This window comes from Limulus polyphemus, unplaced genomic scaffold (genome assembly GCF_000517525.1).
Source record: "Limulus polyphemus unplaced genomic scaffold, Limulus_polyphemus-2.1.2 Scaffold592, whole genome shotgun sequence".
Lineage (NCBI taxonomy): Eukaryota > Metazoa > Arthropoda > Merostomata > Xiphosura > Limulidae > Limulus > Limulus polyphemus.
Window position 1 is genome coordinate 109576 of NW_013666202.1, and position 14876 is coordinate 124451.

Below are 14876 nucleotides of genomic sequence, written 5' to 3' on the forward strand. Positions count from 1 at the left end.
CCCCCCCCTAGTGGCACAGCGGTACGTCTGCGGACTTACAACCCTAGAAACCGGGTTTCGATACCCGGGGTGGGCAGAGCACAGATAGCCCACTGTGTAGCTTTGTGCTTAACTACAAACAACAAACTGGTCTAAACTCATATTAATCATTTCTATCACAGCCCAGCATATCATTAACAGCGAAGATATCCGAATGAGAAATCAATGCATGATAACTATTTTAGGTTTCGGTTTTCTGGTTCATTGGTTTACAGCATGCTGTTTTTTTGGTTAATAGTTTATACAGCGTTGTCTCTATTATTTTACTTTTGGGGTTATTCATGGTCTGGTGACCATAGTTAACTTGCTTATAATCAAGAGCTCTTGAAAATGTCCATCATGTGTTCCAGAATGTACCTCGAAAAAGTACTCAGTAACGTAGATGTTTTTATTCGTCATCTCTTCTCAAGTGACAATTGAATGATCTTGAAAGAGCTAGCGTACTTTGACTTATTAAGAACACCGTAAGAACAACGAAAACTTTTGCTTGCATCCCTTTTTTGTCATAAAAAATGCTTTCGGTTTTCTTTCTGCCACAGCAGCAACAATTACGTAGATGTGCATTTTTACTAATTTTTTGAGCGGCAACTTGCATACCCAGCTCTGTCCTTGCTCAAATTCCGACAGATCCGGTGAAAGTGTACAAGTAAAAGTGAACTCTCAGTCCATAATGGGCTTTCTTTTTGAAGCTCTTGTAATCTACTTTAAATGTCTTACCTTAAAAGTTTGCTGGTTATTTTAAAGAAGACTGCAATTCTCCGTCTTTTTTCTCTTGAAAGCGTGGAAAACACGCACAAATTGGCTAAACAATGAGCAAATTCTCTGCGAGAATTTTCAGTAGTGGTGTTTTAAGACAGAGGAAGTGGACCGGAAGTGAGGAGGTGTAGAAGTTGAGTCGAAAAACTTGGCAGAAATAGCAAAGCAGTTGCGTCACTTCTTGTTCAAAGTAGCCCATTTCACAGTGGAGTTGTGGTCAAGGTTTCTACTGCCTGAATTTGGTACATTTAATGCATAAAATTTGATAATAATCTTGAATTTTCCTTCTACGGAAAACTATATTCTACATCAAGAATTATGAAATATTCTAAAAATATTTAAATTATAAAATATTTCTCTACTTTAGGTTTAAGCGCTTGTTCTAATCCTAGTATAAACCGGGAATTCAATTGAATCAGAAAAGAGAGGGAAATTCAAACAGCAGCAATATTTGTATTCTTAGCATTGTAGCTGGGTTTTTTTTTCACTGTATATTTTGGTTATTATGGGAAATAAGACAAAATGCTGAACATTTTAATTACAATTATTGACTTGTAGAATTTTGTTCAAATTCAACTATTTACAAAAGCTACTGCAGTAAAGATTAATGGGTTATTCTATAAAATGTTTATATTATTCAATATATGGGAATGTTTAGCATGAATTTGGGTTTCCCTTGGACTACTAAGTTAGCTTGCCAAGTTTGGTCTGGATCGGTCAACTCGTTTAGGGGAGAGGTGTCCACAGACAGACAGAAAGTATTCCTTGGTATTAGATACTTACCGCACTGGTATGGCTTAATACGTATAGCACATATGTGAAGAACGCCTGTACCCCGATTTTTATACTTGATAACACGGGAAAGACACTAAGCATTTTTCCTTTAAAAAGATATTTTATTGAATATCTTTTCTTCTTCTGTCTTAAAACAAAAATAACAACTACATACAAAATTATAATTGTTTTTTTTTTTTGATCGAGATATATTTTCTATTTCTGTTTCTTCACTACACGTACAATAGTAACTAATCAGCAAAAAATGGGGCCAGGCATGAACTAGGATTTATGGTTCACGGCACTTTGTTGCAAAACGTACTTGTACTTTAGGGCCGTGGGTACGATGTACAAATGACGATGAAATCCACTATTTGATCAGACAAGAGTAGCCCAAAATCAGGTGGTGAGTAACTGCCTTCATCTAGTAAAGATGCGCAAATAATACTCTTGCAACTTTGCGTGAAATTCTGAAACGAAGGCAGAACAAATTGTTTTCTGGCTACGGAGATTACTTTGTCGCCCACTATAGAAATCGAAGCAAGATATGATGATAATATCCCTTCAAATATCGTACTTTAAAAGTTATTCAAACTGTTATTCGTTTCAGATAATTTTCGCCACAGAACGACTTGTAATAATCTTGTTCGTGACACTACGCACATTACAATGGAAGCAGGGAATGTATTGGTTATTTACGCGCACAAAATCAACTGAACAAGATTTCATCAGATCTACAAGACGAGACGTTCCCATTTTTTTCCAGAGGTATCTGTTAATGAACTATGGCATATCAAAGAACTTTATCGATCCACTAGGATATATCGAATAATCATATCATTCAGTTGGAATATATGGAACAGTTACGATTTATACAGTAGGCAAGTCAATAAACCAATGGAACTTTTCTTTATTACTCCTTGACCTTAGGTATATGCAAATGAACAATTAGAAGTAACTAAACAAATCTGAAACCGCTTTTAAAGGAATCTAATGCTGAACAGTAATAATAACACAGTATAATGACACAAAATATTTTCCTAAAAAAATTCGTTCATTAGATATCTCCTCTTCTTCTGTCTTAAAACTAAAATTGTAGCTTCATACAAAATTAACAATGTTCTTCTGATCAAGATATATTTCTGTTTCCACACTACAAGGAATATTCCAAGTAAGTATATATAAAACGAGAACGGTCAGTCAGGTAAATCATATGAAATGTGCATATCAGTCCACTAGGATATATTGAATAAGCATATCATTCAGTTGTAATATATGGAACAGCTAAGAAGTAGCGAAGAAGCCCATAAATCTGTGACGATGTCTATGAAATAAGCCAATCAGGAAAGATATATCACAAAGGCAAATTAGTCAGTTAGGATATATCAACTAAGCATATTCAACCTTTTACGGTATATAAATCAAGCATATCAATCAGTGAGGATACACCAAATAAGTATATTAGTTATTTACGATATCTCAAACGTTACATCCAGTTAGGATGTATCAAATAATCATATCAGTTAGTAAGAATATATCCAGCAGTCATAGTAACAGTTTGGATATGTCAAAGATGCATATAATTCAACCAGGATATATCAAATGAGCATATCATTCAGTTAAGATTTATTAAATAAGCATATCAACCATTTAGGATATATCAAACAGCTATATCAGTCAGCTAAGTTTTATCACATAAGCAATCCATTTAGGAATTACAAAATAGGCATTTCAGTGAGTTAGGATATATGAAACATATATCAATCAGTTAGTATATAGTGACCAAATATATCAATCAGTTAGGATTTAGTGACCAAATATATCAATCAGTTAGGATTTAGTGACCAAATATATTATTCAGTCAGGATATACTGACCAAATATATCAACCAGTTGGGATATATCAAGTAAGTATATATAAAACGGGAATTATCAGTCAGGCAAATTACATAAAATATACATATTAATCAGCTAGAATATATCAAAGAGGCATATTATTCTGTCAAGATATACCAAATCAGCATATCATCAGCCAAGTTATATGAAACGGATATATCCACCAATCAACGTATGTTAACATCATATTACAATATGATATTGTCAACAACTTTATCAGTCACTTAGAATTTATCGAACATGCATGTTAATCAGCTCAGATATATCAAGCAGCGATACAAATCAACTAGGACATAGCGAACAGATATATCAACCAGTTAGGTATATCAAATACCATATCAATAATGTTATATTGGATACGGATATATCAGATATGCATGTCAATAAGTTTCAATATACCATACAGCCATACCAGTGATCTAGGAAACAGATGCATTAATCTGATACGATTTATCAAATAAGCACCTCCATCATCTAGGGCATATCCAATAATATACCATACAGCCATATACCATACAGCCATATACCATACAGCCATACCAGTGATCTAGGAAACAGATGCGTTAATCTGATACGATTTATCAAATAAGCACCTCCATCATCTAGGTCATATCCAATAATCATATCAAAGGTTTATCCGTTTATTTTATTATTTGTTTTTAAATTTTGATTGAATCCCCCAATTAGTCTTGGATTTGATGATAAAAAAAATCAGTTTTACTCGAATTCGTCATTTAATTTGGGATTTGATACTCAAATTTGCCCATATTCATTAGGGTCACTCATTTAGTCTGTAATTTGATAATAAGAGTTGTCTGTTTTTATTTGAGTTCTTCACTTAGTGTGAGATTTGATAATAAAAAATTCTCCACTTTAATTGGGTCATTTATTTAGTCAAGTATTTTATTATTACTTTGATTTATAATTTACTTTATTGTTCTAGCAGTTTTTAACGTTGGGCGAGTTCTTTCGGATTATTCAGTAAAAATAATGCAGATTCCTGTCTACATAAATATAACTAAAGTGTTGTGTTTCGTCAACTTAAAACTGCTTTACGAACCAACGGTAAGCCTAACTTTAAAATAATTAATAAACAGTCACTTGCTGATTTATCCAGTATCTCTCTCAAATCACTCAAAATTTATAAGAGTGATTTCATTGACCAAGTAACACATTCGCTAACTAATTAATAACAATTAACAACTAGTTCTGGTCTTGTATAATTGCAATTTTAACTTTTATGTGCCCCAAATAGTTTCCTCAGCTTTCAAGTAAACTGTTAAACTCCCAATGTTATACATTATTTTATGCTCCCCTCTGCTGGCAGCAAGGTTTTATATGCTTTCATGTTCCTATTTTTAGTAATAAATATAAATATTGCATCGCACTTTTAATAACAAAGTTACAAATGGTTACAACATTGTTGACCAATGGCTTAGTCACATCGACTCAAATGCTCACCCAGTAATAACAATTCAGCTACATGATTGTGCCATATTACTGACTGATTTCTTATACCTCTCAGAAGTGTGTTTTGCAATGGCTCACCGATTTCTTACAACTCATAACTACGTGCTTGTACTTATCAAAAATTTTCAGATTCTCTCGGGAAGCTGTAAAGAAACCCTTTGCAAAGAAATTTCACTTTTTCGGCACACTTTCCTCAGTTGGTAAAACTAAAATAAAGAGAGAGAGAACGTATGCAATATTTTCAATTGCTTAAATAGAAGTCACGTTTATGATAGAGGGCACTCAGTAAAGGTTAAGAGGATATCCGATATAATTATTTATGTTAAATTGTGTATTTTTACCAATAATAACTCATAATTTTTTTTCTTTTATCTACGTCTTGTCTTTGTTTTCGAAATTTATTTAAATAGCTAGCGTCTTTTACGTATTCATTTACATGTGGTGGTCCTTTTAGGTGTTCATTAAATCTCGTTTTAAAATTTCTACCAATATATTTTAGTAGATTCACAATTTTCATATTTAATCTGATAGATAGATCCACTAGTGTCAGGTTTGTTTACTAATTCCTTTTAATTCAGATTTTCTATAAGTTGTTGTGTGTGTGTGTGTGTGTTTTTATATTCTTATAAGCTGTTCTCCCTTTTTTCCTATGTATGGTATAATTCCTATGACTTAGTTAACTTTTTTCGCTATTTTTCATCATTCTCTTGTATCTTACGCATCTTGTTGGTAAGAAATATCTTTTGTCTCATATCTTTCAGCGATTTATTAATGACTTTTTCTGGAAAACTATTCATACTTTTAGAGTAAGTTGAAATGTCATTTATTTCATCTTCTGTTTCTTCGAGTGAACAAAGATGGAAAATGATGTTGAATAAACCTTTAATGTACACATCTTTTTACTGGTGTATTGTGCTAATTGCTACTCGATGTATATTCCGTTGCACGTGTTGTTCATATATAATTCTGAGTTGTGAAGCCATTCGATATTTGCATGTAGGACGTTTATGGTTGCATTTTTCCGTCTTCAATTGTGAATTTTATATTAGATATTAAATAAACATCTCAGCCTAGTACATGGGAGTACGGCTGTTTGACAATCTGACAGTGAGTAGTGTTCATGTACAGGTTACACTTACCTGTAAATAACATTGTCATTTTATCTTTCAGTTACAAAAGTCGTGCAAGCAATGATTCGGACAAACTGATTTTAAAAAATAAATAAACATAGCAACGTTCACCGATAGGTCATCGGTACGTTTACAGATTTACAAAGCTAAAATCCGGAGTTCGACATAGCAATTAGCCCAATATAGCTTTGCTCTAAAGACAAACAACTATATAGTAACATGCTCATTAATCTTGCTTCTAAAAGTACAGCCTTGTAGAAGTGCTACTACCTGAAGTTACAGTAAACAAATGTATTATCTGTAGTTAGGGTACCGATTTGTAGATCCAAAGATCCACTATTCGAGTCTCGCTACCGCAAAAAAAAATCGTGCTCCACACCTTGGAGCCTTGAGACTGGCGATCAAATCCCACCATTCGATTACAATTAACGCATATAGCCCCATTATAATTTTTGTGCGAATATCCGAAACAAACGAAAAAATACTTGTATTTATCATCTTTATGCCGATTCTGTGTAAAGTGTATTCGGTTTTTGTCGTTGTTATACTACTTAAACATTAGATTCACTGTGTTAACTTTCTTACTTAACTATAATATAAGTCACTTAAATGTTACAATATATATATGTATATATATATTATTATTATGGTATATAACACATTCTCCTAGTGAAGTCCGCTAATCGGTATTTTATGTGATATTGCATAGATAAGACTGATAATGTTTTTTTTTTTACAAATATTTCTTTACTGCCTCTCTCTTACAGGTTTACCAGTAAGAACATAATAGCATCTTTTACTGGTAAACCTATAGTTATGGGACCAGTAAAGAAAGATGTGTAAAAATTATCATCAGCCTTATTGTGACATATTTCAATATGAATATGTACGTATGTGTAATTATGTATGTATTGTGTATAGTTCAGAAGTTTTACCAATTAGAGAATATATTGATAAGAAATTAATTAAATAAAATGGTTAGAAATTTAATAGGTTTGAAAATTTAAAGTTACCACCTGTCACTACGAAATATTAAAACATTTAAAGGGGATATTAATCAAATGAATTAGCTAAAATTTGTTAGTTTAGAAAATTGTTTGTCTAAAGCTTTAAATTCGTCCAACTTACCTAAATTTAATTATCTAGAAATGTGCATAAACTTTGCATAAGCAATGGCATTAAATTATATTGTTATGTTTGATTCAGAGTGAAGTATATAAATATTTAAGAATAATTATATCTCTTCTTCTGAAAAGTATGGACGCCTGGACAGCCAATTTCTTGTGCTTCCTCGGAAACGAAAAGTCAGGAATTGAGACGCGAAGATGAGAAGTCTAAGTTCAAGGACGTTTCGACAGTAAGACAGTCAATTGGGAATGGGCCAGACGAAAATACACACTTCAAAAACATGAAAATGAACACAGATGGAGTAATAGTAGAAAATGATGAAAATAAGGTTTGCTATATATATATATTCATGGCTTATATGGTTTACTGTTCGATTAGGAAAAAATCGTGTGGTAATTATGTGAATATATTTAAAATTTGTAGACGGCGTAATTTGAGTCACGTTATGTTTTGACACGTGATGTGGTTGTTTGGAACTTTTCTACTGCTACTGTTTAAATTTTGCTGAAAATCAAGATCTCTGAACACTTACAGGAGTTGATGAATTCGAATGGTTAATAATCAAGTATGTCGTTTGTAAGTGCTTTTATTTCGAGTCTTTCACTTGTTTCTTAAAGGTTAAAAAGGTACAAATTGCTATACCTGCATTAAATTTAACAGTTTTCTTCAGTAGATAGCAATGCTAAATCTGTATTAGTATTACAAGGACTAGGCTATAAAATATAAATTAATTTAAACATTTGTTGGTACTAATGTATCGGTATATGTAGATTGCATATAGACTCAGTGTTGTCACTTATATTATAAAGCTGTACAGTGTAATGCATGTTTAGCCTTCTTTAATTAGTTTTTGTGAAGTATAAATATACTTCATGTTGCTTTAATATATTTTAAGAAACACCCAAATGGGCACTGTCAATGTCATGGTTATGACACTTGGAAAATATCAAACGCACCATCAGATCCTTCTATACTCTCATCAACCGGCGTATCTTCTAACCGGTCGCAGCATAAAAGTGTTCTAAACAACATACAATCAAAAGAAACAAAACGTGGACAATCTTCAAGTTCTGTTTTACAACCAAGCATGAAAGCTTCATCACATTCTCAAGTGGAAGGAGTTTGTAGGTTACCTGTAACTCAGAATCCTATCGTCATTATTATGCAGAAGGCACGAGGTTAGTGTAATTGATAATATTTTTATAAGGTTAAAATTAAATTTAGAATTGTGTTTACAGTGTTATGAAAAAAATTTTAAAGCTTGTAAAGAAACTAAACATCTAGAATATTGAGTTCATTGTTATTTAAGTCTTGTTAATTTCTTAAGAGGATTTTTTACAGATGTTTAGATATTATTTAATTGATTTTAAGAGGGAAAAAACATCATAAATTTTTCTTTATTTTGAGAAGCAAGTAAGTTGTTCATGATGTGCCAAGTAGTGATGGATTTAAATTTTAAAGTAAGTATTCTATTAGATCAATGCATAAGTGTAACAATCTTTAATAAAGAAAAATAACATTTTTCACTTTTAAAAATCTACCAGATAATATAAAGTACAAGTTGAGGTACCCATCCTTTGTCTGGGTTATGAATTTAAAAAAATGTGGGGGATGGATGATATGATAAATAACATAAAAATCTTAACTTTCACACAATTTATTTATAACATATTATTACAGTATTCATTATTACCTCACCAAAAGTTTTATATAAGCTCTATGAATTCACTGTGTATATACTTAAAACATGGTATACATTTTGTGATGGTTAGGGTGACTTTGTAGAAAGAGAAAGTGGCCAAAGTAGTGGCAGTAGGGGTGCTTTCTGTTACTCACCTTCAATACCCAGCTCTTAATTTCCTTCCTTAGTATTTCATGTTATTAATTAATTGACTGTCATTAGCCACAAAAGTGTCTTATGGGCTAAAGTTGAAAGGTCATGGGTCAAAGAAGGAAGTGAGTGTAACTCAAGAAACAGCTCTTCATATCAGCCTTATGGCAGCTGTTGGGCTGGAAACTTCAGCTGAATTTATGTAGTATTGCAATAGTGTCTGCCATTTTTTTTCATTGCATTCCTCCATAGAGAGTGCTAGTGCACTTTCTGAGATATATACATGTTTTTGTGCCCTCCCCCACAATGTGTGTGTATGTTGTGTTATAGAAAATTTAATAAAAGTTTTTGTTTTTAGTGTAAGGATGTGGTGTCATCTACGAATGTAATTAATGTTAACTTGCATCAAAGATAGTAAATGCTCAATAGCAGAAATAATGGGGGTGGATGTGGTTGGATAACAGACAAACACACAGATTTTGTGCTTTGTATATATAGATTTTGTTAGTGCATTTAGATTATTCATTCTTACTTTATGTATTAAATCAGTTTAAAAATTTTGTTAAACTTAATATTATTTTAACTAACATGTTAATAGATTATTATTTGTAAAATTTGATGATTGTTGTTGTGGTTTCAGAAGGCCAACTGCCTAAAGGACCATCATACATTGATTCAAAACCAGATCATTTGAAAGGTATGATGTATAACTATAGTTTAAACTCGTGTAAAAAAAACAAAGCAGGAGTATTTTAGAAAAAGATAATTCTATGGAAGAAATCAAAAGTGCAGGTGTATTCTCTTACTGTTTCATGCCTACATCTGAGATTTCACATTACCATCACATAGTCTCTAATGAAATTGTAAATGGTTACATTGATTATATACTTGTTCTTCTGCTCTTAATAAGGTGCATGAGTTGAAAACCTTCTATTTGAAATAATTATTATTTCATAATACAAAGTATTTTATACAAAATAAAAAGAGGGTCTTAAACAGCTTAAAAATAGTAAAAATGTATTTTCAAATACATTTGAGTTTCCAATGCTCTATTAAATCCTGTTTGATAGTATATAATGTACATTAACAAAATTTGGTATATTGTATGTACTATTAAAATTAAAACTTTTATTGAGTTAACTTCAGATTATCAAAGTTGTACATTTGAAAGTTGGCCAATTTCTAACAAAATACATTATTTAGGATTTTTAACCAGCCCTTTAAATTGCTGTGCAACCATAACAACTCATTAAATTAAAAGTAGCCCATAAAACATTCCCACGAGTTTCAGAAATGTATTTCTGACTTATTTACATAAACATAAGCTAATATTTTCATGCTACTTCTTTTTCATTCACTTAATAATAAAATGAGCAAGATTAAAATAGTATTTCTTTCTTCTTAATATAACAAAACCAGCTTGTGTTACAACAGGATCTCTTCTTTATCGACATAAAAACAAAATAGCTAATGGTATAAGAGTATATGTACATTCACATAAGTGACATAAAAAAATCAGCAAATATATTATTACAGTGAATCACACAGCATACAAAACCAGCCACTATTATAACTATTGTTTCATTCAGTAATCTTTCTGAACTTCTGGTATTCCACAGATTGAATAGACCAAGCATTTTCAACTTTGATATTTGTTATATATGGCTGAGATATTATAAGCTTTCTGACTGTTTGCAGCATGATGGAAAAAAATGTCTTTAAACAAAACTCAGCTGTTATTATAACAGTCATTCTACCTTATTTACATAACAAATAGAATCAGCTAATATTGTAATAGTATTTATACCTCATTTACATGAGAAATAAAAATCAGCTAATATTATAAAAGTACTTCTATCTCTTTCACATAAGTCACAATATGAGCCAGTATTATAACAGTTATTCTCTGTTATGGGGAGTGCATACAATCACCTTAATATTAGTTACTATTATTTTTTCATATTAACACCTGGTACTAATTATTAACTAATTAGCTAATCTGCTGCTGTACTCATGGTAGTCCTCAGAAGGACTAGTTCTGTAGTGGTAGTGGCCGGGATTTAATCCTGGTTTTTGTTTGCTGGAGAGACTTGTGTGTTATCCCATTGTCTGGAGTATCTTCCATTAGAACTTGAGCCAACTAAGTTGTTTGAATTCTTTCAAGAATGATATCTATGTTTTGCAGACATATGTGCTTTTTTTTTCTTCTTACATGTTGTTCAAATTCCATTATCTTAGTACTATTCTATTTTATCAAATGATCTTTTTTTTTCTTGCATCATTGGATATTACAGATAAGTTGGTGTTAGTCATGTAGGTCTATTATGCATCTTCATTCTAATATTTTTTTCTCCAGTGTATTGAAGTATACATTTACAAGGGATGTTGTATATGATATTTTGTTCTTCACTGGGTCTCTGAGGATCGTGCTTTGCTTTTCTGCATGGCAAAGAGGGCCCATGCTAGGTCCAGATCCTTAGCTGTTCTTCTTGCAACGTGTTTTATCACCACATGTGGCATCTATTCATCAACAGATTTCACACTACTTTCTTGGTTCAATGTCACAGCTGAGACTTTAGGTTTCACAGCAGTGTTCAGCATCCAGACAATATGTCAGTGGAAAAGTTCTCACCTACCACCAAGGGAGTCCATCTGCATTTTCATACTACAGGCTTATTTTTCATTGTAAAAGGAAAATGTACACGTGTAGTATTGTGATCCAGTATGTGCACATATTTTTCATTTCTACAAATTTCATCATTCATTTTAATGATATGTGATCTATTTAGCTGGAAAATTCAAGCTTTATAAATCATGGCAAAAGTAGTTCTTTCGTTATCATACAGAAATGTTTCAGCAGATGCAAGTATACAGTCCAGTCTATTACTGCTCATCCTTACTCATGTGTCTGAAAAATTACATTTAGCCACATGAGAGAACAGTTCTATGGTTTCAGTTTCAAACATGCTTAACAAACATTGAAAAACCACTATTAGATATTCAACTGGGTCTGGAAGTGTGACCAAATACTAATATCATTGGTATGAAATAAAACCTGCTCCCATTGTAAGTAATGAGTTCAATCAACCACTCAAAAGTAGTTGGTTCATTACAGAGAACAAATGGTATAATGCAAAATTCATACAAGCCCTCTCAATTGTTAAAGTAGTTTTAGCTGTACTTTCATATAGCTCAACTTATCAGCAGCTGGAAGCAAACTTTGGTGAAATAAATTGATGGGGGAGAATTAAATATAGCAGTAACTTGTGCTCAGCAAGTTGAAGAATGCAGTAAAACAAAGACAGGACTTCTACAACAAGCTTAGGCTTTTTCTGAGAAAAAACTGTTTTCCTTAGAACTTAAAGTGAATCTAATCTGAAAATATCAAAACATTTGTTCTTAAGCTAACCGGTCAGAAAATGGGCATCAGAATGTGAAAATATCTCTACTCCATGTGACAGTTGCAAGGTATCTCCATATACAAGGTCAGGTAAGACATAATACAACTATCAGCCTAACTACAAAAAGCAGCACCTCAAGCTGAATCTAACACATGACCTTAACCACGTTTAGGATGTTCCAAGCCAGTACTTGGAGAAATTCAACAATTTTCTACATAGGAGATATATAAACTAATGATTACATATTTGCAAACACTGTAATTATATTCTTTATTTCATTTAGTTTTTATGTTTTAGTCTATAAAATAAGCTTATTTTTTGTCTCATTTAGAATATTTACTTAATGAATTGGTGCTTGTTGCAGAAAAAAGCCCCAGAAACAAATACTATATAAACACAGTGTCAGATTTAAACTTGATGGGTGAGAAGATACCATCAAAGTATTATAGTTCCTGGCTACAAGACAAAGGCATTCCTGATGGTCTTCAATTGGTACGTACACCTAACTTTATAGTAGTTAGATAGGGACATGGTAGTTATATTTGTTTTACATTTTTTTTTATCTTTAATTCAAATTAAATTCATGTTTGAATCTTCAAAGTCCTATTCAGCCAATTCCTCCAAGAAATGAAAGTATACACACACACACACACACACAAACAAACAAACAAAACTGAAATGTATGAAAATAAAATGGAAATACTATCAATATTTGGAATTAGTTTTTATCTACCATACAGTAGGTCTAGTTTAAAATTTGTAAAGTAAAAAAAAACACACTGTAGCATAGTCTTTGTATTTTATTTATAAAGAATATTAACACTACTTTCTTAAACCATAAACACTTTCATTAATGCTTTAGTGATATTTAAAGAAAAACAGTTAACAGATTTTTTGGCCATATTTATTGATTAGCCTTAAATAAAACAAATTATCCTTGTATTACCTATTAATTTTCTACTGAGAAAGTTGTACACTATGTATTGTACAGTATTTTTCAAGAAATGTTTTTGAAGCACAGCCTGCCTTCATCTAATAACTTTTCAAGAAACGTTTTTGAAGCATAGCCTGCCTTCATATCCATGACTTTTCTTTTTTAATGATTTCATCAAATCTTTATCAGTCCAGCTTAACTGTATACAAAAGAAATTATATAAAAGTTTATTTATAAAGTAATGTAAAAGTATTAAAGTTTGTAAGTTATATCTTTTGAAAGCTCACTTTAACTGAGGATTAATGTATTGATCGTGAAGTAAACTTCACTTATTTAACATGAAAATGTGTTATTTCATGTCTGCCTAGGATAGAAAGCTAAATTACTGGGTGAGTTTCAACATTTATCTGTGGAACAACTTTTGTATGTTGGCAGGATCTACATTTGTTTAGATTAAGAAAGTTTGAAAATTGTGTACAAATAGCTTTTTTTCTTTCTAATATTGTTTTTTAAATGTAAGCAGCTATTAACTTGTGGTTTAAAAAACTAGTTTTAATTTACTGGTAGTCTTAGCTAACAGGACATGCTCTGTGAGGTGAAATAATTCTTTGTGGGGAAACTGTAATGGAAGTATAATTTGTTTATTGCAGGAAGTACAGGATCAGTATAATAGTGACTGGTATAGGTCTATGTACAGGTCACTGCATAGGCTGGAACAGCTAGAAGGTTGGTATCAGAAATTCTGTTGTATGAATCAAAATGAACTGTTATCAGTATTAACAAGCTTCTTCAGTTCTTTTTAAGCCCAGTACAGTAGTTTCTTGCATCTTACATAAAGTAAACAGATAAGAATCTATTCTTATTCTAAAGAGCAAATGTTTTTTTGTGTGAATTTGTGGTTCAACAATGTTTAGTATAAGAACTACTGTAAATGAAAGCTGTGTATCATGGGTTGTTTAAAATGAAGATTAAGTTGTTACAAAAAATAAATATGTGTGAGTTTTAGTTGTATGCGACTTACTTTATCCAAAGTCTTTTTGAGAAAAATGTCCTTTTTACCTTTCAGATGGTTATTCAGATTCATCTGTGAGATACTGCAAAATAGTTATCTGCATGTCTTTTTTTATGTAGTCTATGTTTTAACTTGTGATCAATATCTATCCTTGCTATGTCATTTTTTTCTTTCTGTTTTCTGTATGGGGTCTTTAATACCATAGTATATTACTTGACCTGTGTGATATGTACACAGCGTGGTCAGAAGTAGACACCACCTTTTCAGAAAAAATGAAATTTTTCAGTCATATTCACATGAATCGATATATTTATAATTTAATTAATATCTAGTAGATCTTCCTTTCGCTTTGTGGAGTTCGTTGAAACTTTGGGGCATCATGAGAATCATCTTGTCAATTTTAGATTGTGGGATTTTTGCCCACTCTTGCTTCAAAACTTGGAGTCAATCGCTCTTCGAAGTTAGTTGTTTCTTGACTTGCCGGTCGAGTATGGCCCAGAGGTTTT

General features: G+C 31.7%; 1 protein-coding gene across 10 annotated transcripts in view; it reads left to right on the plus strand.

Annotated features, from left to right (window-relative positions):
• LOC106459319 (sorbin and SH3 domain-containing protein 1-like) overlaps positions 1 to 14876 on the plus strand; it is a 122958-nt gene that overhangs the window by 78391 nt on the left and 29691 nt on the right. For 8 of the 10 annotated variants that reach the window (XM_022385781.1, XM_022385776.1, XM_022385775.1 and 5 more), the window contains exons 6-11: positions 7321 to 7520; positions 8088 to 8370; positions 9664 to 9720; positions 12789 to 12916; positions 13727 to 13747; positions 14009 to 14084. In XM_022385781.1, the coding sequence (XP_022241489.1) occupies positions 7321 to 7520; positions 8088 to 8370; positions 9664 to 9720; positions 12789 to 12916; positions 13727 to 13747; positions 14009 to 14084 (765 nt within the window). The remainder of the gene's footprint in view (positions 1 to 7320; positions 7521 to 8087; positions 8371 to 9663; positions 9721 to 12788; positions 12917 to 13726; positions 13748 to 14008; positions 14085 to 14876) is intronic. The other 2 variants (XM_022385778.1, XM_022385779.1) reach the window with 1 other exon arrangement.